The sequence below is a fragment of the Sciurus vulgaris genome (genome assembly GCF_902686455.1).
Source record: "Sciurus vulgaris genome assembly, chromosome: X".
NCBI lineage: Eukaryota > Metazoa > Chordata > Mammalia > Rodentia > Sciuridae > Sciurus > Sciurus vulgaris.
In genome coordinates, this window is record NC_136471.1 from 2,173,662 (window position 1) to 2,200,413 (window position 26,752).

General features: G+C 48.5%; 1 protein-coding gene across 2 annotated transcripts; it reads left to right on the forward strand.

The window, feature by feature from the left end:
* Nucleotides 1-661: 661 nt before the first annotated feature.
* HAUS7 (HAUS augmin like complex subunit 7) lies at nt 662-25,050 on the forward strand. Of its 2 annotated transcripts, none has more exons than XM_079123887.1 (10): nt 662-875; nt 1,748-1,863; nt 6,801-6,868; nt 8,505-8,566; nt 13,237-13,328; nt 13,868-14,026; nt 14,175-14,271; nt 14,752-14,964; nt 16,443-16,557; nt 24,912-25,050. In XM_079123887.1, exons 1-10 carry the CDS (start codon nt 714-716, stop codon nt 24,980-24,982), a joined length of 1,155 nt encoding a protein of 384 aa, XP_078980013.1. In that variant the 5' UTR covers nt 662-713; the 3' UTR covers nt 24,983-25,050. The 2 variants fall into 2 exon arrangements, with proteins under 2 accessions (XP_078980013.1, XP_078980012.1); XM_079123886.1 differs by having other exon boundaries at nt 667-875; nt 14,740-14,964.
* Nucleotides 25,051-26,752: the final 1,702 nt, after the last annotated feature.

The following is a 26,752-nucleotide window of genomic DNA, read 5'->3' on the forward strand; positions in this document are numbered from 1 at the left end:
TGGTACTGGGTTCAATCTCCAGTACCAAACCAAACAAAAACAAAATAATAGTGAACATTTATCCGGTGCTTTTGACCAATCAGGCACTGCCCTAGGTATTTCATAGGAATTATTACCGCAGGTCATTCTCATTAGCAACTCAATGAGGTGACCTTTCTCATTATACCTGTTAGGTGAAGGCAAGGAGGCACCGAGATGTTAGGTAACTGGTCCAAAGTTACCAGAGCCAGATTTGAACTTAAAAAACTTCTAACCATAGCGTGAGCTAGAGAAACAGGAGATGGTACTCCGCGCTGGGAGACGGGTCGCTCAAGTTCCGTTCTGCACCCAAAGGGGCTCCCCTTCATCTTCCTGGGGACCAGGTTCCGCCCAGCTCTGACCAAGGAGAGCTGTGGCAGGAGCGCCCTCTCCCGGAAGAGCCTCGCCTCTCAGTGTTCTGCTCCAGGGTCGCCACTAGGGGCGATGCCAGCAGACAGGCAACAGGGAGCAAGTTCCAGCCCGCCCCGCCTCCCGCCCCGCCTCCCGCCCCGCGCGGGTGGTGCTGAGACCCACGCAATGGAGCCGCTGCCCAATAGGAAGGCGCGGTGGGAAAGGGGACGGCCCACAGATGCTAGAGATCCTGCTGAGGGGCCCCTGCTGAAGGGCCCCGCCTCCGCCGTGCACGGACGAGGGGGCGGGAAGAGTGCGAAGCTGTGGTGTGATTGGCAGCCTGGATGGCGAGTGAGGCTGGGGGCGTGGGCGGGGCTCTGTTCAGAGCGCGAAACATGGCGCGGCAGGACGCTGGCGTAGGCGGCGGCTCTGGCGACGACTACTGCGAAGACAATGGCGACGACAGCGTTTTCAAGGCGGCCGTGGAGGTGTTCGGGAAGCTGAAGGTGCTGCGGGTCCAAGAAGCCACCCCAGGGAGGGGGGCTGGGTAGGGCCCAGTCCACGTCCTGCTCGTATTTACCCTGCGTGACGGCGGCGCCACGCGGCCACTGTCGCGGGTCTGGGCTATGGTCTGTGACTCCGCAGCGCGGGGCGGCTTTACCTTGCTCTTTGGGGTTCCCTGGACCTTTGCTCTTGGTGTCTTCAAGGCCTATGCCTGGCCGTGAAGTTGAGGTCAGTGCCATGCACAGAACTGCAAGACCAGGTCTGGGATCTGTTTGTTATTTCCACAATCCCACAGTGCTGGGGACTCGAACCCGGGCCTCCAGCATGCGAGTCAGGCACTCTACGAGATGGGCTATATGGCCAGCACAAGGTCTGGGATCTGGAAGCAAGTGCAGAGACCAAGGATGCGGGCCCTGACCCGAAGGAGCTTGCACGGTCTAAGAGGACAGATGTTCGAACTCAGTACCACCTGTCAAGTCAGATAGTTGGGGAGCTTGGAGTGATCAGGGAGCTCCCCAACAGACTTCGTGCTTCCTCTCACTTTCCCTCCCCTTATCTCATAGTCCGGAGCTGAGATCTGAGTATCTCTAAAGGTCCACTCTTTAGGCATTGTTTCTAGTTTTGCTGCCACCAGATCCCAGAGGGGACACACTTAAAGGTGGTGTGGGGCAGCAGGCTGCTGCAGATGTGGGGGTGAGGATGAAGGACTTGCAACTACTGGCAAGATGGAAGGAAAGCAAGAGGGGTGTCCAGGGACATCCTGCTCTGGGCTGCCAGCCCAGGAATGGGTCTGAAACACACACTGGCAGAAGTGCGTTGCCACCCAGCAGTGACAGACTTCCTAAAGCTTCCCACTTTTCTTTTCCTTGCTTAGGACTTAAACTGCCCCTTCCTTGAGGGTCTCTATATCGCAGAACCAAAGACGATTAAGGAACTGCTTTGTAGTCCCTCGAAGTACCGCTTGGAGATACTGGAGTGGTTGTGTACACGGTAAAACCTTTCTCTTCTTATGGGGTATCCACCACGCCACCAGCCCACCTGGGGCAGATGGGATGTTCTAGCTTCATAACTCAGCTGACTGGGAGAGTAGCTGGTTGTTGTCTACAGAGCACAAATCGGGGGCTATTTGAGCCTCAGCAGTGCTGGTCTACTACATCTGTCACCTTGCTGGGGAACTTGGCTTGCCTTCTGAGTGCTCTTCCAACTTTAACTACGTGTTTGGATGTTCCGGGCTGGCAGGGACCTGAGAAATGCACTACTTCACTCCTTCTCAGACGAGGGAGCTGAGGATAAGTTGAATTCATGAACTGTCCTGGATCTGTGGTAGAGGAGAACCAGGAAGGCCAGGGTGCACAGGCTTTTGCCTGTGTGACAGGTTTACCAGGAGGCCCTCGTGCTACCTTCTGTACCATGATCCAATTTCCCAGTCCTTTGGGTCAGGTGTGGCATGGTGTATGTTCTTCCTTAGTATGTGTACTGGGAGCAAATGGGTCTGTCCAGAAGGCAGTGAATGTCTGCTTCTCAGTAACACTATTGCCTGAGGCACATATTGTTCCCCCTCAGTTCCTGGGCTGAGCATCTGTCTTAAAGTTGTAGGTGCAGAACCTTGCCCCAGCCTCCCTGGGAAACACAGGCTCTTGTGGGATTTGGCATGACCTCCAGGAACTTCTCTGCTGGTACCAGTCATCTGCTGGTATGGGAGTTTCTTGTGAGGCCAGGCATGGGCCTGCCTACCTCAGTCTGTGATCTGCTACCCTTGCTGCTGAAAAAGGGGCCTGGGCTAGCTTGCACTCAGCATATATGACCTGTCAGGCCACAGGATATCAACAGGACAGCCAGGGGAAGAAAGCATTTTCACATTTGAACCTCTGCCTTTCCACCAGACCTTTCCTCAGGCTCCTCCCTAGGCTTCAGCACCCTGGCACTTTATAACCTTTTGATCTTACTAATACTGCATGTCATACATACTCCTAGACACCCTCAAAGGGCCCACTCACATGTCCCATTTCCTTATCAACTTATTTTTTTTTTACTAGTGATTGAACCCAGAAGCACTTTAACATTAAGCCTTATTCCCAGTCCTTTTTTAATTTTAAATTTTAAAACAGGGCCTCACTAAGGTGCTGAAGGGTCTTGTTAAGTTGCTTAGGTTGGCCTTGAACTTGTGATTCCCCTGCCTCAGCCTCCTGAGTCACTGGGATTACAGGTGTGCACCACCATGCCCAGCTCCAACTCCTTTTATAACGTTTCCTGTTTGCATGGTGTGGTGGCATATGCCTATAATCCCAGTGACTCAGGAGGCTGAGTGAGGCAGGAGGAACACAAGTTGGAGGCCAACCTGGGTACTTAGGGAGACCATGTCTCAAAATAAAATGGAACAAGATCTGGGGATATGGCTTAGTGGTAGAGTGCTTCTGGGTTCAATCCCCCATATTACAAAAAACAAAAAAGGTCTCCTGTTCCCAGGGTGAATCGTTTCTTCTTCCCCTGGAAGTCTACAGTCATTTGAACATACTCACCCCTGCTGGAGTCCTTAGCCTTTTGTTCTCTTGGACCATTATCCTATCTGGATCTCCAAAGCACTGGTTCCAGCATGGTGTGGCACATGGTTAGTAGGTCCTCTAGGGTGCAGCCTGATTGGCAGGTGCACGGATACACATGCACTGCTGTGCTATTTCAGGTGCTGCAGGCATAGATTGATATCTTCAAGGATCCAGGGCTCTAGTGGGTATGGGTCCCAGTGGCAAGCAGAAATAATGTGTGCCTCTAGAGTCTGAGTTGCATGCAGTGGTTGTTGGCAAGGAGCAGTTAGCAGTTGATCTGGGAAGGAATAGGTAATGGCTGGGTGGTTGGGGGTATAGCTCAGTGGTAGAGTGCTTGCCTAGTGTGCACAAGGCCCTGGGCTCAATCCAGCACTAAAGAAAGAAAGAAACAAACAAACAGGAAGGGGAGGGCAGGGCAGCAGTGACCCAAGGCGGCATCTTGGTGTAGCTTACTCAGGGCCTCGCAAAGCCTTGTGAGGGCCTTTGAACTTCATGTTCTGGGTATGGCAGGCATGGGGCCAGGGGAAAATTGGCATTTTGGGGGCTCTGTGGTAGATGAAGCTTTAGAGAGCAATAGCTGGAGGCACAGAGACCAATACCCCAGGAAAGGATGGCGGGAACCTGGCTTGGAGTGGCAAACAACCTGTGTGACAGCCATTGCAGGTCCTGGAGGGACCAGTGCCACCTGGTCCAGGAACCTGGGAGGAGAGGCACTAGTGGGGATGGCCTGGCCATGTATGATTTGAGGCCCCAGGAAGGGAAAGGAGGGAGAGAACACAGATTCATCAGGCCCAGGCAGATGCTTGAACCAGCAGGAACCAGGGTGCTACGTTGACCAGAGAGGGATGGGTAGGGGGCTGAGGTCACATCTCTCAAATGCTTCCAGTAATTCTTTAAATACTAGAAACAGAATCATTTTAAGAAGCAGCCAAGGAAATATAATGTCATTTTATGATCCCAAATTGGCAAAAGCACTTAGGCCTCTCAAGGGTCCAGAAGGAAGATTGGACAGATTTCAGTTTTCTCCCAAATTTCTTGTTGCTTTTTTTGCACGTGGCTGCACCAAGGTGGCTTCCATCCGGGCTGCTTTTCCCTCTTCTGATGGAACCTCGAAGCTGTATCTAGCATTTGATAGATGCCTTGGTGCACTGGCCCTCAAGGTGGGGTTGGGTAGAGCCATGTGGACTCCTTGGTTGTTGAGGTCAAGGTTTCCTTGGTGCTATCAAGGCCTTGAGCACAGTTCTTTCCACTCTGTTCCTGGCACCATCAAGATTGACTGTAACAAAATCCCTTCCTGGGCTAGGCAGCATGGGCTTTTGTGGCTTGTTTTGGAGTATGCTGAGGAATTTGCTGTTGTCCAGCAGTGATTATTCTCCAGTCCATTGGCATCTTGTCCCTTGTGATCAGGGACATTGCTCAGCAACCCAGCAATAGAGCCCAGCCTCTAGCATTTCCCTGCTCCTTCCTAAACCCTATTTGCACAGAACTGGGAGTTGTCTTTGTGCTTCCTGATGGCAGAAGATGCAGCTGAGGCAGTTGGTCCTAGCCCTGTCTTGCTGTAGTCCTGGATCAAGTGCGGCCCCAGGGAAGGAGTATCTGAATCCTTTCCAGTCACAGCATCCTTTCCCACCACTGTGAGTCAGCAGGCCATAGTGCTGGGGTGCAGGTCACACACACCATGATGGAAATGGTGGTGTGGAGGCCAGGCTTCTACCGCTGTGTGAAGAGGCTTTTTCTCTGTACATGGGGGGCTTTCTGTGGTGACAAACACTTGGCCCTCCCTAGTGAGCAGATAGAGCCACGCTCCCAAGGCCTCAGCTGTACCAGGCATGGAGCTTGGGGTTGGGGGTGCAGCACTTGGACCTGCCCCACTAAAGGAGGAGACTTAGTGGAATTCCTGGGTGTTGCTGGACTTCATGAGTTATAGTTGCATGTGGGATTTGTTCTGCTCAGCAGATTGCTGTCTTAAGACAAGGTGTTTACTGGAGTGGTCATTGTGACCAACATTTATCTTTGTGCCAGTGTCAAGGCCAGGGCAGAAGAACTGGGACATTGACTGTAGATTGTTTTACAATAGGAGCCTCAAATGGCTTAAAACAGGACTCAGCAAGGCCTTTCTGGCAAAGGGCCAGTCAATGTTGTTGGTCTGTGTTGTGACCCCTCCTGGAGGATTGCGGTTGGGTGAGTGCTGATAAACTTGATTTATTAATTGTTTTGCAGTACTGGGGATTGAACTCAGGGCTTTCTGCAGCTAGGCAAGTGCTCTACCACTGAATTACAGCCCCAGTCCTCAATAAACCTTTATTTCCAGAAACTGGAGGCCAACTTGTGGGCTGATTCCTGCTTTCAACTGTGAACTAGTTTTTTTTTTTTTTTAATTTGGTACCAGGTATTGAACCCAGGGATGCCACAGCCTCAACTCAGTCTTTTATTTTTTATTTTGAGCCAGGGTTTTGCCAAGTTGCTTAGGGTCTTGCTAAATTGCTGAAGCTGGCTTTGAACTTGTGCCTCCCCCACCCCCCTGTTTTCAGCCTCCTGAGCAGGTAGGATTACAGGTGTGTGCCACCACACCTGGCTTCTTTTTTTTTACACTTGGAGATAGGGTTTAGTATAGACTTAGGGTCTATACTAAATTGCTAAAGCTGTCCTTGAACTTGAGATCCTCCCACCTCAGCCTTCTGAGCCACTGGGATTACAGATGTACACCACCTCACCTGGCCGAATTTAGTTTGTTTTTTTTTTTTTTTGTTTTTTTTGTTTTTTTTTTTTAAACAGAACATCTTTCTCTGGAAAGAGCTCAGTGTTGGTATTTCCTGATAGCAGAGGTGGTGGTCATTCATTCCTTACATGCTCACTGTCGTCTGGGTCATTGCCCAGAAACGTGCTAGGCTCCAGAAATACTGAACAGAAAGCCAGCTTCTGGCCTCTCAGCAAGCCTGCACGCCAGGTGGTGAGAGCCCTGCTGGGATGGACGGCCACCAGTGTGATTGCAGGCTTCCCTGGGGTGGCCTTTGTGAAATGTTAGCCACTGACTTGGGGACTGGAGTTTTGCCTACTTTTATCTGTGTTCATAATCAGGTTAAGGACAGTTGCTGCCAAAAAATGATAGGGAAAAAAAGAGGTTACGAGACAAGCCCCATCAGAGAGCAAGCAGGGTGATTCTAAGAGCGCACATACCGTGAGTCAGAGCACTGGGGACGCTGGTGAGAATCACTCTCTACCTACAAGTGCAGCAGTGCCTGGGGGACCCTCATTCTAGACTCTAGAAATATTGACAGGGTGTGCATCACCCGGAACAAAGCACCAGTCTGATGGAAAACTCAGTTAAGAAAGGGAGATTCTCCAGCCCCTTCAGGCCTGACTGGCTTTGCTGTTTTCCTGCAGGATCTGTCCCTCCTTGCAGGACAAGTTCAACTCACTGAAGGGGGCCTCGGTGGAGTTGAAGATCCAAGGTAGGTCTCTTTATGGGAGTGTGGAATGTGGTGGTAAATTCTGGGTGATTCTAAGCTTGATCACAGTCCTTACTAACAGCTGTCCCTGCATGCTAGGGATTGAACCCACAAGTGCTCTACCTCTGAACTGTGTCTCTAGTCCTTTATATTTTATTTTTTGAGGCAGGATCTTGCTAAGTTGCCCAGGCTGGGTTCAAACTTGCCATTCTCCTGCCTCAGCTTCCCAAGTAGTGTAGATTATAGGCCTGAGCTACTGTGCCTGGCTTAGGCTGGTTCTTGAATTCATCTGATATGCAGGAAGTTTACATGTTATGTAATAAACCAAGAAGGTCCTGAAATTTTCAGTGCATGGAGTGGTAAGAAGAGCTATACAGAGTTGGGAAAAGCAAGGTGGTGCCTGTGGTGTTTGGGGGAAGCACGACCCTGTTGACATAAAGATGGCAGGAAGGGAGAAGATGAGCCTGGGTGATAGCAGGAGCAGTGGTGTTTAGGGTAAAGGGACAGCAAGTGCAAAGGGCCTGAGGTGGGCTTGTGCCTGGAAACTTTGAGGAAGAGTCAGGAAGCAGATGTGGCGGGAGAAGAAGGAGTGTAGGAGGTCCAGAATGTTTGGGGCCACATTAGACCAGGCCTAATTGGCTTTTACTCAGGAAGGCTGCAGTCCTATGTTGAATTTTGCATGTTCTCTGGGGCCACTGTGCTTAGATTAGGAGCATGTTGGCTGAGACATGGAGACCAGCCCTGGGCTCTTGCAGTGACTGATCCAGGCAAGAGGTTGGAGGGGGTGCTAGCCAGGTCCTGGATTTATAGTTGAGGGAGCGTTGGCTAGACTTGCTGAGGGGAAGAAAGGAGTCAGGGAGGATGTGGGTTTAGGGCTGAGTGCAGCAGGCGTGCTTGTGGGGAGCAGTTGGCATTTGCAGAACATTTCCAGGGGGATCGAGAGCTCACATGTAGATTGTCTGCTTCCTTCTTGCAACTGACCTCCCAAAGCACTGGCCCCAGGCATTCTGACTCCATGTCTTGGCCTTTCTCCACATTCCAGATTGTTACAAGATACCCTGGGCACCCTGGAAGATGTGACTGGGTGTTCTCTGGCCTGTGCAGGGACTCAGGCTTCCCATGTATAAAATGAAGCTAAGACACTCCCCCAAGGTTGCCACAAGATGACAGGAGAGGATGACATAAAAGGTCTTTAGGATGTGAACCAGTGTGCTGTGGTTCCTTTTGCTTTGGTCACAAGGCCTCTGAAAGGGCTGCACACAAAGTGTTTCAGAGGTTCCCTGACCTCTGTTGGCTCCTCAGGCAGCTGACTGTCTCTGTTAGAATCCACTGTTAGAGAGTTCCATACATGCAAGAGCATTAAAGGCAACCTCTTATTTTCACACAAGGAAACTTGTTCAGAAAGGGGCAGAGAATGGGTGTAGGCCACACAGCAGCAGGTACTGGGTATGTCTTTCACTTGCCTCCTTGTCCTCCTGTTCTGTACTCAGGCCAGCCTTGTGGGTGCTGCTACTGCTACTGATGTGGCAGAAACCAACTCACTGATGAAGAGCCTCAGCACCCCATTTCTGTGACTTCCTGGGTATCTGGTGTCCTCTGTTTGGGTAGGTGTAGTAACAGGGTCTTTGTGTTCCAACAGAGATGGTGAAACTAGGCCATGAGCTGATGCTGTGTGCACCAGATGATCAGGAGCTTGTACAGGTGAGAGGGGCCCTTGTCTGTCCCTGTGGAGGTAGTGCACGTTTCCTCTCCTAGGCTGGGGTCTCAACCAGCCAAAGAAACCCACTCCCTACTGTTAAAATGTTTAAATTTCGAAGTAATTGTCTCCACTTTTTGACTATTGTGGACAGTGCCACTATGTGGTCTTGCTTGTTTTCGAATGAATCTATTTTCGCTTCTTTTGGGTTTGTGGCACAGAGTGGGATTGCTGGGTGATGTGGTAGCTCTGTGTTTAACTTTCTTTCCATTCTGCTGTTTAGTCTATCCGGTCAGGTTTCTTTTAGTTTTATAATAAGTAGACTTCAGTGCACTGATAAAGGCAAAAAAAAAAAAGTAATCTTAATGTTTTGAGAGAAGTTTTAGATTCACAGCAAATTTAAGCAACAAGTACAGAAAATTTGCCCATACTCCTGACCGCCCCCACAGCCTCCTTCATTGTCAACATTTGTTACAATCAAGGAACCAACATTGACACATCATTATCACCAAAAAATCATATTCAGTGAGTTCTAGTTCAGTTTATTCTGTTTTTCTGTTCTCAAGTTGCTACATGGTTGTTTTATTTTCTGCTTCTTTGCTGATGCTTCCAGTTTTAACTTTTGTTCATGTTCATAGTTGCTTATTCAAGCATTTTTATAATGGCTGTTTTAAAATCTTGGTCAGAGTATTCCAACATCTGTGTAAGCTTGTCATTGGCATCTATTGATCATCTTTTCTCATGCAAGTTGATGTTTTTTCATGTGCCAAGTAATTTTGGATCATATCCTGGATATTTTGGCTATTCCTTTGATTCTGGGTCTTGTTAAATTGTGTGGAGAATGGTGACGTGTGTTCTAGCAGGTATTTGACCTGGTTAGGCTTAGGCAGCAAGGTCCAGCACCCCCTGGGGCCCCATTGTCAGCTCAACTGCTTGCTTCTGTCCTGCCGGTGCTCCACCCAGTGAATATCCTGGGACCTGGGCCTTGGTTTAGTAATCCAAGTCAGCTGTTAGGTCAAAATCAGATCCACCCCTGCTCAGGTGGGGCTCAGCCCAGGCATTCAGAAACAGATATATGAGGTTACTTTCTTGAGCTCCTTCCTCTCCACCATCTCTTTGAGATGATTTTTTTAGCTTGTTGGGGCTCCCCTTCCCCATTCTCTATAACCATGGTGCAGTGGTCTGTGTACAAAGAGGAAAAAGTAGTAAGAAGGTTACCCCTGTGCTGTTGGTACTACTATCCCTGTGTACCTCTAATGGAGCAGAGGCTCTCCCCATCATAATTTTTATTTTTGAAGAGTCTCAGTAAGTTGCCGAGACTGGTCTTGAACTCGTGATCCTCCTCTCAAGTGATCAGCCTCTCAAGTTGCTGGGATTAAAGGCATGTGCCATCTTGCCCGGCATCTATCAGAGTTATGTATGGCTCCTGCAGATTTCTCTTCTCTCTGGCTACTTCTGTCACCCCCACCATATTACCTGGGGTCTGAGTGACAGATTTCCATTCTTTCTGAGCCTTATGGGTTCTCTTCTCTGCTCCTTGAGCCAGAACTCCCTAGAAGGTCTGTCCTGGGGCTCTGGCCATCTGCTCTGCAGCACTCCCTTCCAGGGTTCCATCTGGTGAGCTCTCCACCAGGCTGAATGATAGCTTTGAATTCTGGTGTTCCTCCCCAACCACCTGCTGGCCTTTACTGTCCAGAGACTGCAATTCCTGCCCCCTGCCTTCTGCTGTCCAGCTCTGACAGATGGGACTTCAGTGGGCCAAAAAGATGGTGTGTGTTCTCTGTGTCTTACCTGTACCTGGAACCCTTCTCCTCTCTTCAGTCTTTATAGTATTTATTGTGGTAAGCTGCACATAATATACAGTCCACCATTATAACAACTTTTTAAGAGTTTCCCAGCAAGTCCTGAGGGACTCTACTCTTTTTAAAAGAAACATTCTGACATATATGTAAGATAAAATGTGCTATTTTCACTATCGCCACTATCCATCTCCAGGACTTATTCATCTTCCCAAGTCGAAATTCTACTTTTTTTTTTTGGTACCAGGGACTGAGCCCAGGGGCACTTAGCCAAGTTACTGAGCCATATCCCTAGCCCTTTTTATATTTTATTTTGAGACAGGCTCTCACTAAGTTGCTAAGAACCTCGCTAAGTTCCAGAGGCTGCCCTTGAACTTGCAGTCCTCCTGCCTCCAAGTCTCTGAGATTATAGTTGTATGGGACTGCTTGACTCTACTCAAATTTTAAACCATTTTTAAAAGCATAAAAATGGCATTTAGTGCATACATTCACAATGTTGTACAACCACTGCCTGTAATGAATTCCAAAACATTTTTATTCCCTGAAAGATACCCTGCACCCACTAAGTGGCCTCTTCCTCTTCCCTGCAGCCCTGACACCCATTCAACTAGTATCTCCTTGTGCCACTTAAGTGGGATTTCTCACTGAGCACAGTGTTTTCAAGGTTTGTCCGGGTGGCAACACAATATATCAAGACTTTATTTCTTGTATGGAATGAAAACTAGAAGCAACTGGATGATCACATTGGCATTATTGAGATGTGGAAGATACATTTGTAAGATTGGAAGGTTTGGTCAAACACTGTAATCCTGAAGTTTAAGCAGGAGCATCAGTGTTAATATATTCTGACTTACAAATCTATTTGCATTCACTTGCCTTGTCCCCCCACAAAGGCCTAGATCAGTGATGGCTCACTTGTAACAGTGATGACTGAGGGAGGAAAAGCACAAATGGAGCCAGGAACACCTTGTGACAGCAGGGAGTGAGGCAGCCATCCGAGACTTAGGGTGACATCTGAGGGACTCCAGAGCCAGCAAATGTTAGGAACCTTCACTGGCCAAAGAGGGGCACATGTGAGCACCATGAGCACGATGGCTGCTGTGGATTGCTGTCCTTCATGTGCACTTCAACCCAGGCATTCATTTCACACTAAAAGCACAAGCAACAAAAGAAGAAGTAGGTCAATTGGACTTTATTAAAATTAAACCCTTTGGTGCACCAAAGGACACCTAGCAAGCGAAGGAACAGCCTACAGAATGGGAGAGAGTATTTGGAAATCATCTATAAGGGACTTATCCAGAATCCATGAAGAACACTTACAAATTAATAACCCAGAGAACCCAATTCAAACATGGGCCAAGAATCTTGAGCAGATACTTCTGCAGGGAAGACATAGAAATGGCCAATAAGCTCCTGGAAAAGTGCTCAGCATCATTTGTCATGAGAGCTATGCAAATCAGAACCACAATAAGAGGCCCTTCACATATATTGGAGTTTTTTTTTTTAAAGGAAAATAGCAAGTATTAGTGAAGTCGAGGAGACATTGGAACCTCACACATTGCTGGCGGTGATGTGAAATGGTGCAGCCACTGTGGAAAACCATCTGGTAGTTTCCCAAAAGGTTAAACATGGAATAACCATACGACCCCAACAGTTGTACTCCCAAGGGAATTGAAAACACCTGTACACTCCAAAACACATATATAAATGATATTATCATAATAGCCCCAAACTGGAAATAACCCAAATATTCATCATCTGAATGGATAAACTGATTTTCAGTAATAAAGAATAAACTATTATAGCCAAACACAGTGCTATAGTCCTAGCAACTCAGGGTGCTAGGGCAGGAGGATCACAAGTTTGAGGTTAGCCTCAGCAACTGAGTGAGACACTGTCTCAAAAAATAAAAAGGGCTGGGGATATGGTTCAGAGGGAAAGTGTCCCTGGGTTCAATCCCTAATGCTGTGAATTAAAAGAATAAACTATATGGGGGAATCCTTGAGAACATTATGCTAAGAGAAAGCACTCAGGCAAAGGTCACATACTGTGTGATTCCATGTACATGAACTGTCTGGAAAAGGCAAATCCATGGAGCTACAAAGGAGCTTGTGGGGTGGGGCGGGGGAGCTGAGCTGCCCGCAAGTCTCCTCACCAGGGCAGGTCAGCCCTTTTGTTGGAGCCTGAGTTTTCAATGTGGTAGTGTAATACAAATGCTTCTTGTAGGGCACTCTAGAAAGTTGCCAGTGATGCTCTCTGGGTCACTTCATTCCATTGTGCTCCTCAGAACAACAATGAAGTAAAATCTGAGAGATGGACCCAGCTTTTATTCTGGTGCTGTTGCTTACTCTGGGCTTCCTGGAGCAGGCATAACTTCTCAGGTTGTTTGCTTCTGGGGATCAGTGCCTTTCTGGAAGGACACAAACCTTAAACTCTTGGCGGGGTAGCTCCTTACAGGAATTTCAACCACCTTTCCTGGCAGGTGGGCAGGGAGAAGATGAGGTCACTGGGGCCTTCTTGACTGGACCTCCAGTCCCCTGCCAAAGAACAGGCCACCTCCAGGGTCCCATATCACACACTCACCCAATGAGCTATGCAACTGGCTGTGTGACAAACACACTGCAGCATGTTTCTACAGCATTTGACATTTTCCAGACTGGGGTCCCAGGTATCATTGCAGCCCTGGGTGGGGCTGGGCAGGGAGCACTTCTGAGATAGTCCCAGATGTTGCTGGGTACAGACAGTGAGCTGGTGGGCCAGGTCCTTCCATTTGAGTGGTGCCCAGCAGAAGTCTGCATGAGAATGGGGCACCCAGAACAGCTACACGGGGCCTGGACTTGGGTAGCTAGCAAACGTGTGTGACCTTCCCTGTACAGGGCTGTGCCTGTGCCCAGAAGCAGCTGCACTTCATGGCCCAGTTGCTGGATGCAGTTCAGAGCCTGAATGTTGGATGTTCCACTTGTTCCAGGTAAACTGTTCCCACAGCCCAGCAGGGCACCCTTGACAGGCTGGTCTTGGTCTTAGGAATGGAGCTGAAAGGGACCAGGACACCTTTCCAGCTGGGATCTTGCCATCTCCCTCCTGTAGCACAGGCTGATTATTGGCCCAGGAGCTGGAGGTGGAAGCTGAGGGAGATAGGGCACTGCTCTGGGGAATCATCTGGCTGGTCAGGGGCCAGCAGTGTACAGACAGGGTGTGCTGCATTATGTGGGTGCCCAGGTGCTGCCCAAGGTCCCAGGCACTGCACCTAAAGGGTGCTGTGGGCTTTGGAGAAGACAACCTGGGCACATTGGAGGAGGGCAAGCACCTGGGTGCATATGCAGATGGGCAGGCTTCTTGGAGGAGCCAGAAGCAGGCAGGCGCTACGAGTGATGCTGGGCAGAGGGTTCCCTGCTCCCTTCCCTTCTGCCTGCTCTCCTTTTGCCTCTTGGGTCTTTCACATGGGACGTGGGCTCATTGGGCTTGGGTTCTGCCAGTGACGGTGTGTCCTGGGTTGCGCCTTTCCAGCCTGAAGGAGCATTTGGAGGATACCACAGAGAAGAACGAGGCATTGCTGGGGGAGCTCTTTACCAGCTCCCACCTGCGGACGCTCATGAACCCCAAGTGTGAGCCATGGCCCCTGGATTTGCAACCCCTCCTCGATAAGCAAAGTGACAGCTGGACAAGGTAGGTGTCAGGGAAGGCTCCTGTCCCAGCTCCAACCCTGCTTCCTTCTGTTACTTAAGGCAGACCCTGCATGTGGCCCACAGGGTGCTCCACTGCCCATGGCAGCAGTGGCAGATGGCTGGAAGTGTCTCCCTTTCTTTCCTTACAGGGCCGGCCCCTCTGCCCAGTCAGAGGAGGAGAAGGTGGCACAGCTGGCCAGGCAGCTGCAGGAGAGCGCCGCCAAGCTGCAGGCACTCAGGGTAGAGGTGAGGGGCATCAATTTCCAGGAGCTGGGGGGCTTGGGGACTAGACCCTGGTCTGTGTCCTGGGGCAAATAATGTCACCCCCAGCATAGTGTGCTGTGAGTCTTCAGTGAGGTTACTTGTGTACATGACCTGCTAGGTTCTAGAAGGTGGCAGGTGCTTAGTTCACATGGAGTGGGGGAGGCAGGTGCTGAGGTTGAGCTCCCCCATATCTGGGAAGCTTCCTTAAGAGGCTTAGCGTTAGGCAGCAGCCATGTGCCAGGCCTGAGCTCCATGCTTCTGTGTACCTTGGCTGGGCCTCTTTGTTGAGCCAGACGAGAATAAGCAGCAGGGCCGAGGTTCTGCACAGCTCCTCCATCTCCTGGTTCCTGGAGGCTTTCCTCCTCATCCTGCCTGTGCAGTGCTTAAGGCACCTGCTCACAGTAGCTCAGCCAGGGCAGCCTCTAGGGACTGTCCCCTTTGACTTTGCAGTGCTTTGCGCAGCAAAAACCGGGAGCTGCTGCAGGTGGAACTGACGCTAGTACCCTAGACCAGAAGCTGCGCCTGGTCGTCTCCGACTTCCACCAGCTCATCCTGGCCTTCCTCCAAGTCTACGATGATGAGCTGGGGGAGTGCTGCCAGCGCCCTCGGCCTCACCTCCACCCAAGCGGCCCCATCATCCAAGCCGTGTACCACACTCTGACTTCCTGCAGCCAGGTGCGAATCCTCTTCTCTTCCCACTGAGAATTTGTGCCGTCCCAGGCTTGGGGACCTCAGCAGCCCCTGACGAGGGACTCGAGGGCTGGGACAAGGGGCTACAAAGGGCTTGACTTGGGCTCCCCAAGCCAGTGGCATGACAGGGCTCTTGGTTCTAGGCCTGGGCCCTTTGTGGGTTGGGGCAGACAGTTCCGTGCTTGTGCAGTGGAGGGTATGAGAACTGATGCAGAAGTTGTCCCCAGGAGACCCACTGACTTCAGTGGATGGGGCATTAGCCAAGCCACAAGCCTGGGCTCTGGAGAGGTTTGTGCAGCCTGTGCTGGGTCTTCTTAATTCAGTATGAGATCCTTGTCCTGGCCCTGTACTGGTCTCACTCCATTGTCACACTAAGCCCTAGTGCACCCAAGTGCCTTAAGTCTTGTATGACCAAGCAGTGCACCAGATGGACAGACAAATGCTTGCTGGTCTGTGCCCACCAGCCTCAAATGAGACAGGAGACAACTCTCATATGGCTCTGCCAACTAAATAAATGTGCACTTATTTTGTTCTGCATTTTAGCTCCAGGTTAATATCACTATAGTTGCCATGTGTAAAACTCTGATGTTGACTCAAGGGTTCCGTGATCTATCTATCTATCTTTCTTTCTTTCTTTCTTTCTTTCTTTCTTTCTTTCTTTCTTTCTTTCTTTCTTTCTTTCTTTCTTTCTTTCTTTTCTTTCTTTCTTTCTTTCTTTCTTTCTTTCTTTCTTTCTTTCTTTCTTTCTTTCTTTCTTTCTTTCTTTCTTTCTTTCTTTCTTTCTTTCTTTCTTTCTTTCTCTCTTTCTCTTTCTTTCTTTTCGTGATTTTTCTTTCTTTTTGTGATCTTTCTTTCTTTTCTTTTCTGTACTGGGAATTGAACTCCAAGAAAATTCTGCCTCTGAGCTACATCCTCAGTCCTTTTTTTCTTATTTTTTACTTTGAGATAGGGTCTCCCTAAGTTGCTGAGGCTGCCCTTGAACTTGTGATTGTCCCAGAGTTGCTGGGATTATAGGAGTGCACTACCATGCCCAGCTTATTTTCGGGTTTTAACAGAAAGGTTCCAAGACTGTCCACACGCAGACCAGCCTGTCCATGAGACTCCCCCAGCAGGATGTCTTCTCTCATCAGAAAGGCCTTTTATCTCTTAGGACATTTCTTTTCCCTCCCTACCATTTGCTTTGCTTGTGCTGGGATATCACACATTGCTGGCATGTCACTGGGCACTGAGGGTTGCCAGAGTGACATGATTGTGTGGTGTCCCCACTGGACCAGGAGCAAGGAGACTTAGGTTTGATTGGTTACTCTCTGGATGCGAGTTCTGTCCCTTGCTCTTGGCTGTTTTGGGGGTGAATGCTACCTGCTGAGGGTGACCTTGCATGGGAAGCAGGAAATACTATCTCCAGGTCAGAGCAGCAACATTGAGTGCCTGCATGTCCTTCTCCCTCCCTCTCCCCATGCCAGCTGTTGAAAGCAGTTGTGGAGGTGACCAATACCTCTGCAAAAGCTGTGGATACTGTGAAGAAGCAGCAGAGCGAGCAGATCTCTTGGGGCAGCAGCAGCTCCGTGATGAGCTTAGGTATGTGACTGCCGCTGATGGGGTAGGGGCAGGTGTCCCCATGTCTGCTTAGCACCCACTTGGCTCAGGACTCTACTAGCCCTTGGGAACATTTGGGGACTGGCCCCTTCATTTTTTCTTTTTCTAATGCATGTTTCCTTCCCTTGAAAAAATGCTTTCAACAGATGATAAAATAAAAACATTCATGGTAGGAAATTGGGATAATCCAGAAATGTACAGAGGTATAAATGACAATCCACTGGTGGTCAGTGTTACTGTTTTTGGTCTATTTCCTGCTATTCTTTTTCCTATTGTCATTTTAATTTTTTATAACTTACATGTAATCAATCATAACACGTATAGTTATCCATTTCCTTTAACTTCATTATATGCCTTTCTCCAGTTTTCCTAGTAAACATTTTTACTTATCAAATATTGCATTCAGGCATTTGTGTAATTTGCTTAACATTTTCTATTACTGAGTCTGTAGGTCATTTTCAGTATTTGCTATTGAAGATAATGCTATTGCAGGATTTATAATAGTGAAAATGGAAACAATCTAGAGTTCTAATGCTGGGTAATGCCTGGTTAATAATGTCTGTATGGTGGGACTGTAATCAATGTTTAAAGAGTTAGTTACAATGACATGAGGAATGCATACTGTAAAATGTTAAAGGAAAAATCTAGAAGAGACCCTTGAAAGAAATGAGTAGGACATTGATTTCTCTCTGTGTTGGAATCAGAGGTGGTTCAGTTCGTTTATCTTTCTATTTATGTTTGTGTCTGTCTATCTGTATTTATTGTGGTGCTGGGAATTGAGTCCAGAAGTGCTTTACCACTGACCTACATCCCCAGCCTTTTTTTTTTTTTTTTTTTTTTAATTTCAAGACAAGGTCTTACTAAGTTGCTGAGGATCTTATAAAATGCTGAGGCTGGTCTTAAGCTTGTGATCCTCTGCCTCAGCCTCCTTAAGTGGGATTACAGGCATGCACCACTGTGCCTAGCTGAACTTAATTTTTAATTAAACCTTTTTTCTAAGTTTTTTTTTTAATTGTGGAAATATACATTCAGAAAAGCTTTTTTTTTTTTCTAATAAGAAAAATAGCATTCCGGAAGTCTTGATTTGCAGGACCATAATGATCAACTGATTTGGATATTTTCCCTGTGCCATATCAAACCTAACTTTATCCCAAATTGATGATTTCCAGGACAGTTGTGTGGTGACTTGTGTCACCATAACCCAGGTGGAGAACAGACTGTAGCTGCCATGTGCCTCTCAAAGTCACTGCTGACCTGACTTAGTAATAATTCTTCATGAGATTTGTCTACATCATCTGTGCTGTAATTGGCTCGTTTCATTGCCATGGGGCACAGGTCAGCGAACTTTATCAGTAAAGGACCAGATAGTAAATATTCATGACCTTGCAGGCCACATGGTCTCTGTGGCACCTCCTCCTCTCTGCTCTGCTGCTAAGAAAGCAGCCGTTGAGGATGCATAAATGAGTGAGTGGCTGTTTCAATAAACTTTTACTTATAAAAACAGGTGGTGGGCTGTAGGCTTGTTGACTCCTGCTGTGTAGGGTGCCATCTGCCAGCATGGCACTGCATCTGCTCTTCCTGGACATGCGGGTTGCTTCAGTTAGGATGTCTTGTGAATAATGCTGCCGTGAATGTTCCTGAGCACCTCTCCCCATGCATACTTGCCAGTTTCTCTAAGATGTCACCCTCGGAGCCTGGTTCTCTGCCTTGCCATCTCACTGCTTCGTGTCTCATCAGCCCTTGCCTTACTTAGGCTTGGTGATGGGTGCTATTTGGTAGGTATGTAGTGTGCCTTTCCCTAATTACTAACAGGGCTGTGCTTTTTTACTTTTTTGTTTTTGCAGAGCCCCACTGAGCCACATCCCCAGCCCTTTTTGTTGCTTTTTCCCATTTATTTAATTAATTGAGTAATTAATTTTGTGGTACTGGGAACCAAACCCAGGGATGCTCTACTACTGAGTTACATCTCCAGCCCTTTTCATTTTTGGTTTTGAGGCAGGGTCTTGGTAAATTGCTGAGGCTGGCCTCAAATTTGCTATCCTCCTGCCTTAACCTTCCAGGTCGTGGGGATTACAGATGCGTGCTACCACTTCATGCATATATTTGCCATTGCAGTTGTCTCATGTCAAGTGCCTGTTTAACTCTTATTCATTTTGCTATTGGGTTGACTTATCTTTTTCTCCTTGATTTGACCCCTTTTTATATTATAAATATGACTTCTCAGATGTGAACTATCTCATGGATGTCTTTTGTTTCTCACTGAAGACTACTTTCCTACTTCAACATATCATCTTCCAAAAGCTTTATAGCATTATCTTCTATAGTGAGGTTATTAATCTTCCCAGAGTTGATTTTTGAGTGTGGTGTGAGGTGGGGGTCTAATTTCATTTTTTCCTATAAGAATACACATTTGTCTCAGCACCATTTAACGGAAATCCACTCTTTACCCATTGGTCTATAATACCATCACCTCTGTTAGTTATTTAGTGTCCATATATGTGGATTTCTGGGTTCTCAGTTTTTTCTATTTCGATTTTCTTTCTATCCTTGCACCAGTACCATATTTAAAGAGATTAGAAAATAAAAGGTACCGAGCACAGTGGTGCACGCCTGCAATCCCTGCTGCTTAGGAGACTGAGACTGGAGGATCACAAGTTCAGAGCCAGCCTCAGCAACTCCGTGGGCCCTGTCTCAAAATAAAAAATAAAAAGGGCTGCTCAGTGGTTAAGTATCCTTGGGTTCAATCCCCAGTACCAAACATAAATAAATAAAAGGCAAAATAAACCCAAAGAAAGAAGGTAAAATTAGTCTATTTATCTGTCAGTCCTTCCCTCCCTCCCTTCTCTCCTTTTCCTTTTCTTTTGCCTTCTTGTGCTGGAGATTGAACCCAAAGCCTCAGGCATGCTAGGAGACTACCTCTGAGCTACACCTCAGCCTTAATTTTAGTGACAGCTTTACTAAGCTATAATTTATTATAACATAAAATTCACCCTTTTAAAATTGTACAATCTAGTTTTTTTAGGATATTCACAGAATTGCGTAACAATTACTGCTAAGTCTAGAGTATTTTCATCACTCTGAAAGGAAACCCCATACCATTAGTAGTCAATCCACATTTGCCCCCAGCCAACCATTGATCTATTGTCTATCTCTATGGATTTGTTTCTTCTGGACATTTCCTGTAAATGGAATCATACAATATCTGGTCTTCTGTTTCTGTTCTCTTTCTCTGAGCATAGCAGTTTCAAGATTTGTTCATATACTATATACTACATTCTTTTTTTTTTTTTTTGTACCAGGAATTGGTACCCAGAAATGCTTAACCACTGAGCTACATTCCCAGCCCTTTAAAAAAATTTTTTTTAGTTGTAGATAGACACAATGCCTTTATTTTATTTATTCATTTTATGTGGTGTTGAGAATCGAACCCAGTGCCTCCCACATGTGAGGCAAGTGCTCTGCCACTGAGCCACAATCCCAGCCCCCAGCCCTTTTTTATATTTTATTTAGAGACAGGGTTTCAATGAGTTGCTTAGGGCCTTACTAAGCTGCTGAGACTGGCTTTGAACTCATGATCCTCCTGCCTCAGCCTCCCCAGTTGCTGGGATTACAGGCATGTGCCACTGTACCTGGCTCTACATTCCTTTTATGGCTGAATATTATTCCATTTTGTAGATATACTGCATTTTTTTATCTAGTCATCTATCAGTGGATTTGGTTGTTATGAAAGCCAGCCTTTGTTTGAACATGTTTTCAGTTGTCTTGAGTCTATACCTAGGAGTGGAATTGCTGGGTCATATGGTGACTTTGAGTTTATCCTCTTCAGGGACTGATAGGCATGTTTTATTCATTCTGTAATCTCTGTCTTTGGCTTGGGGTTTTTAATCCACTTGCATTTAATGTAATTACTGATGAGGTAGGATTTCTTTCTCCCATTTTACTTGTTTCCTATAATTCTTAGATCATAATTCTCTTTTCCTCTTACTTTAGTGTTAAATAGATATTTTCTACTTCACCATTTTAATTCCCTTATTGTTTTTTTTAACTCCAATTTCTTAATTTAAAGCAATCAGTGTTGTAGCAGGTTGATTTCATTAGTACACAAATGCTTTGTTCTAATGGTACTTCTTCTCCCTTCCTTTATGTTATTTTTATATAAATTTCAACTTTATATATCACCTGCCTATCAAAACAGATTTCTATTATTGCTTCATGTAATTGCCTTTTAAATTACGAGAAAAGAGTCACAAACAAAAATATATTTATATCCACTTTTATATTTATCTGTGTAGTGATTTTACCGGAGTTCTTTATTTCTTCACATGGATTGATGTTACTATCTAGTGTTCTTTCAGCCTAAGGACTATCTTAGTTTTCTTATAGGAAAAGTCTACTAAAAACTTCCTCGGTTTTTGCTGGTCCAGAAATGTCTTATTTTCTCCTTCATTTTTGAAGGATAGTTTTGCTGAATATAGAATTCCTGGTTGACAGTTTTTTTTTCTTTCATATGTTAACGTACAATTATTTGGCCTCCATAGCTTCTTCATCTTTTTGGTACCAGGGATTGAACCCAGGGGTGCTTAACCAGTGAGCCACATCCCCGGCCCTGTTTTATATTTCATTTAAAGACAGGGTCTCACTGAGTTGCAGAATCTGGCTTTGAACTTGCGGTCCTCCAGTTTCAGCCTCCTGTGCCACTGGGATAACAGGTGTGTACCCCCACACCTGGTTGGCCTCCATAGCTTCTGATATGAAATAAGTTTTTAATTTTATTGAGAATCCTTTTATGTGAGAAACTTCTTCACTCGTTTTTTTCATTTGCAGTGCTAGAGATTGAATCCGGGGTGCTCCACCACTGAACTATACCCCCAGCCCTGTTTACTTTTTAATTTTAAGAGAAGATCTTGCCAAGTTGCTAAGCCTCCTGAGTAGCTAGGATTACAGATGTGTCCCGTGCCTGACTTCTTCAATTTCTTGTTTGCATATGTCTCTTGGTCTCTGGCTTTTGACAGTTTGGTTGTGACATGTCTTGGTGTGGGTCGCCTTGAGTTTATTTTGGTTGGAGCTCTTTGGACTTTTAGATCTGTAGATTTCTGTTTTTCATCAATACTCAGCCAGACAGTTGGCAAATCTTCCTTGTGCACTTTTTACTGACTTACAGCCTCAAGGTCAACTGAACGGAAGAACTCAGGACCTTCGTTCATCTCCTCTGGTCATGCACATGGCCTTCTAAAGACTGTCAAGAGCTTTTCAGAGCACTGTGGACAAGCCTGTTCCATAATCTTTCTTTCCAGGATTTTTGGTTAGTCTCTTGTGTGCCCCACTGTTATCCACCACCTCAGGCAGCAGCAACTAAAGCCTTTGCCTGGAAATGTTTTCCACTGTTGTGTCCCCAAGTAGTGGCTTTAGGTCACACAGCCTCTGAGCCCCTCCCTTTGGAGACTGTCAATCAATGTTCTCTCCAGCTGGCTCTCTGCTCTGACAACTTGGCCTTGGCACATGCCTCCCACATGTATACCAGACACTCAGGAGTCTGTTCATACTGATTGAATGGCAACCGAATCCTCCATTTAAAAAATTTTTATAGCATTTATCCTAATCACCACTGTCACTATGACTCTTGTTGCCGTCTGTATAATTGCTATTAGTAAAATGCTTATAATCTATACTATCATTATCATAATAATATTCACTACTCTGTTTAACAGTATGCCATTTCACTGGTCACCAGGGAACAACAGGGCTAATGGCAGGTGTGGCTTTTCACTCTTTATGTCTAAGCTGTGTGAACCAGGCAGTGCTAGTCCTGGCCCCATGCTTTGGTGCAGGGTGGTGGCTGCTCACCCTTGAGCTTGCAGTAGCCTTGGGGTATCAAAGCCAGGGCTTCTGCCAGCTCTTGTCAATGTTGCTTCCTGATGTTTACTTGAAGATGTTTTCTTAGACTCTAAACATGCCCAGAGAAAGGAGCCAGTACCATATACCCGCCAAAGGCCACTAGGAGTGGTCCTTTGCGTCTCACCTGTCTCCCAACATACATGTTAGGACCTTGGTCTCGACCTCCTCAAGCCATGCCTCTTGGAAGGATTGGTTTCTGTGCTGTTTGCACCCCCACGAACCTGGGCGCCAGTAGCCAAGCATAAAGGGAGGGCTCACATGGGGAGCTGAGCGCACCTGCTGTGAGTGGTGCTACCACGAGTCACATGCTGAGAATGAGGGAGTGTGTCAATGGCACCAACACAAGAAAGATGGTTACAGGCATAGGAGGTAGGAAGGGAGTGGGAGCCATTTGTCTAATGCTGTGCACAGGGAAGCTGCAGGGACAGGATAGCCAAGGCAGCAGTAGTGGGACAATGGTGGGTTGCTACAATGGTCCCAGGCCTGTCTGCTCCAGAAGAAAAGCAGGTGAAGCAGGCCTGCAGAGAGGGGACAGCTATATAGGCAGATGCCCCCCAGCAAGATCCTAGCCTGTGCTTATGTGAAAAAAATGATGGAGCCAGGACATGGGCAGGGCCCCTGGGGCGCAGGGGCAGCCTGTCACCAGGCTCCTCTCCCAGGGTGGGGATGAACACCAGTGCCAGAAAGAGACGAGGCCTGGGCATGCAGGAAGTCTGACCTGGAGAACTTTAAAAGAGGCTAGACTGAGCACTTGTCCAGCGTGACACCCAAGCCTGAAAAGCCAGCAGTGAGGAAAGGCAGACTGAGGCAGCACGTGTCTAAGAGTGGAAAGAAAGGACAGAAAAACGAGCACAAGGCTCAGAGGCGTGGAGGCTGGATGGAGGTAGCCAACCGTCTCCAGAGCCAGAGTGGAAGGGAAGTGTTGGGGGGCAGAACTGAAGTGGGCAAGTGTCCACACCAAGTCCAGAGTGGATGGAACCCAAAACATGCAGCCCAGGACCCAGCCTCCTGCCACCAGGGGTGCCAGGACCAGGGACCTGGGGGCAAAGCTTGCAGAGAGAAAGCCCGAGCAGGGCCTCAGGAGCAGCCCTGGAGGCCAGATGGTAATGCCTTACAAGGCCAGGCATGGTGGCACATGGCTGTGATCCCAGTAAATCTGGAGGCTGAAGCAGGAGGACCACAAGTTCAAAGCCAGCCTCAACAACTTAGTAAGGCCCTATCTCTAAATGAAAACTAATAAGGCCTGGGGATGGAGCTCAGTGGGAGGGAACCCCTGTGTTCAATCCCTGGCATCTCCCTAACCTGCCCACCTAAAAAAGGAAGGATCAGGTGCCTTGGGGCCTCTGATACTGGACTCAGCCAGGCTCCTCTGAAAAAAGCAAGGCAGACCAGCTGGAAACTTGCCAGGGTTTGATAAAGGCAGATGCCACCCAGAGGAAGGGCAGGTTGGAATCTGGGAAAACACCATCTGCAGAGAGGAGTGGATTGCCATAGGAAGCCCTCTCAACTGGCATCCATGGAAGCACTGGTGGCAATTGGGGAGGTCCTCAGGGCAAGGTTCAGGGTGGCCAGCACATCCCCGCTTTGTAAGGAGAAGTCTCCCATTCTGGCATCAACCCTGAGGCACACCCATGAGTCTTGAGCTCTAGAACCACCCTTGGGATGGGCAGAGGATGACAAATTCAGGTGATCAGTGGACCTAATGTCTATGTTAATGACCTTGAAATGTGTGTGGCAAAATGTAGCTGAGGGTGGAATGTCCTCCCAGGGAGAAGCTGGGGGTAAGGGGAGTCAGATTGGCAGAGGAAGAAACAGGTTTGTGTATAAGTTCCAAAAACTCGAAGGCAGAATTTAACTGTGGTTGGGGGAAGGCAACTGAAGTTGGTGGCTGGGGAGGCATATGCAGTTGCTGGGCAAGCTGGGCGGCGCGTGCCTTGCTCTTGCCTGCAGGGTGGGGTGGGCAGCAGAGACTGGCACTCTTCAGCTTAGGCTTTAGGACTGTTCTGTCACTGGGCTTCTTACTTTACACGCATATTATTCATTTGATTAAAATACAGACACATCTTCATCCACCAGATCAAGCCCCTGATCCTCACTGCACTGCATCCCCTGGGATCTGGGGTGGTGGGCAGGGGAAAGGATGTGACTGCCCTCAGCCTCGGCTCCATGCTGTGGTCAGTGTGACCCAGCCCAGGACTTCGAGCTGCTTTCCTGGCACTCAGAGTAGTTTCTGGGTCACAGGAGAAGTCTGGCCTCCAGGCTTCGAGTCCCATGAGGGTCAGGGGGGCTCCTCCCTGCCGCTCAGTTGTGTCTGAGAAGAAGGATACAGGCCTCTGGTGGGAGGCAGGAGGTGATCCTGGTGGGTGCTGCCCAACACTGCCTTTTCCAGGCCCAGAAGCACTAGACTCACTTTGCTGTTTGTGTTTTTCTTTCCTCTGCAGCCACCAAGATGGATGAACTAACCCAGAAGTACAAGGTCTTCAATGACAGCCTGCAGAAAGGCACAGGATAATGCAGGAGCAGAAGGCCCTCCCAGCACCCTTGCTGGAGAAGTGGTTCCAGTCCCTAGGGCTTCTCCATTCGCCGGGTGTCTTCAGCTCCTTGGGAGGGCGGGCAGGAGGGCAGAGATGGGCAGGGCTGTTTGAGTGGGACAGAAAGGACACCTCAGGCTCCAAGAAGTTGCCTCCAGCCTGCTGTTTGCTTCTGCCATTTTGCCTCCCCTCTGGCCTGGGCTGCCGAGCTCCCTTCTTCCTGTCCCCATTATCCTAGGCCCAGGGTCTGCTGTCCTGGTGGGTCTGGGCCCAGCCTCTATTCCCTCCTGTCCTTGCCTGGTTAAGCTTGGTTGTTCCCAGCCCCGGATGCACACACCCCTCTCCCTGCCTCTGCCACCCCTGGCCTGTCCTCAGCTCCACGTGAGCACTCGTTACAGCCCCTCAGCAGCCCTCCTCATGGTGCCCCTGGGAGACAGCCTCTCTTTCTTCCTCCCTGGGTGCTCAGCATCTACTGGGGAATTCTTGATGTGGCCTGACTGGTTGTCCAGGAAGCTGCTCTCTTGGCTTCCCAGGATGACCCAATATCTGCCTGAGCAGTGTGCCTGTCACAGACACCTCCCTTTGAGCATGGGACCAGGCAGGACTGGTGGGTCCTGAGGAGGGGGCTCCGTCCCACCTGTGGCTGCTTCTGCCTACCCTGCTCTCTGTGACATCACCTTTGCTCCCCCTAGTTCCCCTATGGGCACCTGAGGCAAGGAGGCACTGGGGAACCAGGTGCCAGACCCCTTCCTGCCATTGCCTGGGGCGGCCCCCAGATTGCTGCTATGGGAGGGTAGGCAGACCGGTGCTCACCACCATCCAGGTGAACCAACTACCTTTCAGCGCAAGGGACACAGGACTTGCAGTGGGCAGGGAGAAGCATCCTGATGGCCTCCCTGTTCCCGCAGCAGGAGGCTGGACCTGTAGTGCATCCACTGCCAAAAGCTGACATGTGGTGCTCTGGAATGAGGTTCTCAGGATGCTGCATGCTTCCTGGGTCAGGGATGGTCCTCTGGCCACCCTTCCATTTTGACGGTGCCCTTCATTTGAAGCCAGGGGGAACAGGGAAAGCCCCAGAGCCTGGGATCCGAGCAGCTGGGCTTTACTCCTATTCTGTGCTATTGGGGCCTCCCAGCCCCAACCCACGGTGTTGCATGTCCCTGTAAGTGGAAGAATGTGCATAGCCACAGCCCACAGGGCTGCTGGGCCAGGCCCATCCACGCTCCAGCCCAGCAGAGTTGCTCCTGTCTCACCTCTTCCCTCCCTGGCCGCCTCTGCTAAATGCTTGTTAGACATCATGGGTCACTGCACCCCTGGAGCAGATTACCATCTCACTCCCCTTCCTGCTGGAGGATGAACCCACAGCTGGCTAAGCCACAGCCAGGCAGTGTCTATACTGGGCACATCCCTGAGGCCACCCCTGGTCTATCCTTAGCCCCCCTCCTCCACAGGCTGAGCATGACATGTGGGTGCCTGTGTCACTCCTGAGGTCACATTAGGACATCCTGGTCCCCAGCTATGGGGAAAGCAAGGCCTAGAGAAGGTGACTAGTCTTTGTGTGGCATGCCCCAGCATGGGGCTTGGCATCAGACTTGGGTCTGCTGGACTGGTAGCTGTAGCCTGACCTTCATCAGACTCTAGGCATGACTGGGTGGAGGGCTTCCTTGTACCTGTGAAGACACATTCCTCCTTCCCATCACTCACCGGAAGCCTGCGTGTGGCTGGAGCCTGCTTCCCAATCTGTAAACACG

Bases quoted from the DNA above. Each gene is read 5' to 3' on its own strand.
- HAUS7 (XM_079123886.1), top strand. From the start codon at position 714: ATGGCGAGTGAGGCTGGGGGCGTGGGCGGGGCTCTGTTCAGAGCGCGA. The intron at 876-1,747 runs GTGCTGCGGGTC...TTCCTTGCTTAG, and splicing joins AGGTGTTCGGGAAGCTGAAG to GACTTAAACTGCCCCTTCCT. The intron at 13,329-13,867 runs GTAAACTGTTCC...GCGCCTTTCCAG, and splicing joins GGATGTTCCACTTGTTCCAG to CCTGAAGGAGCATTTGGAGG.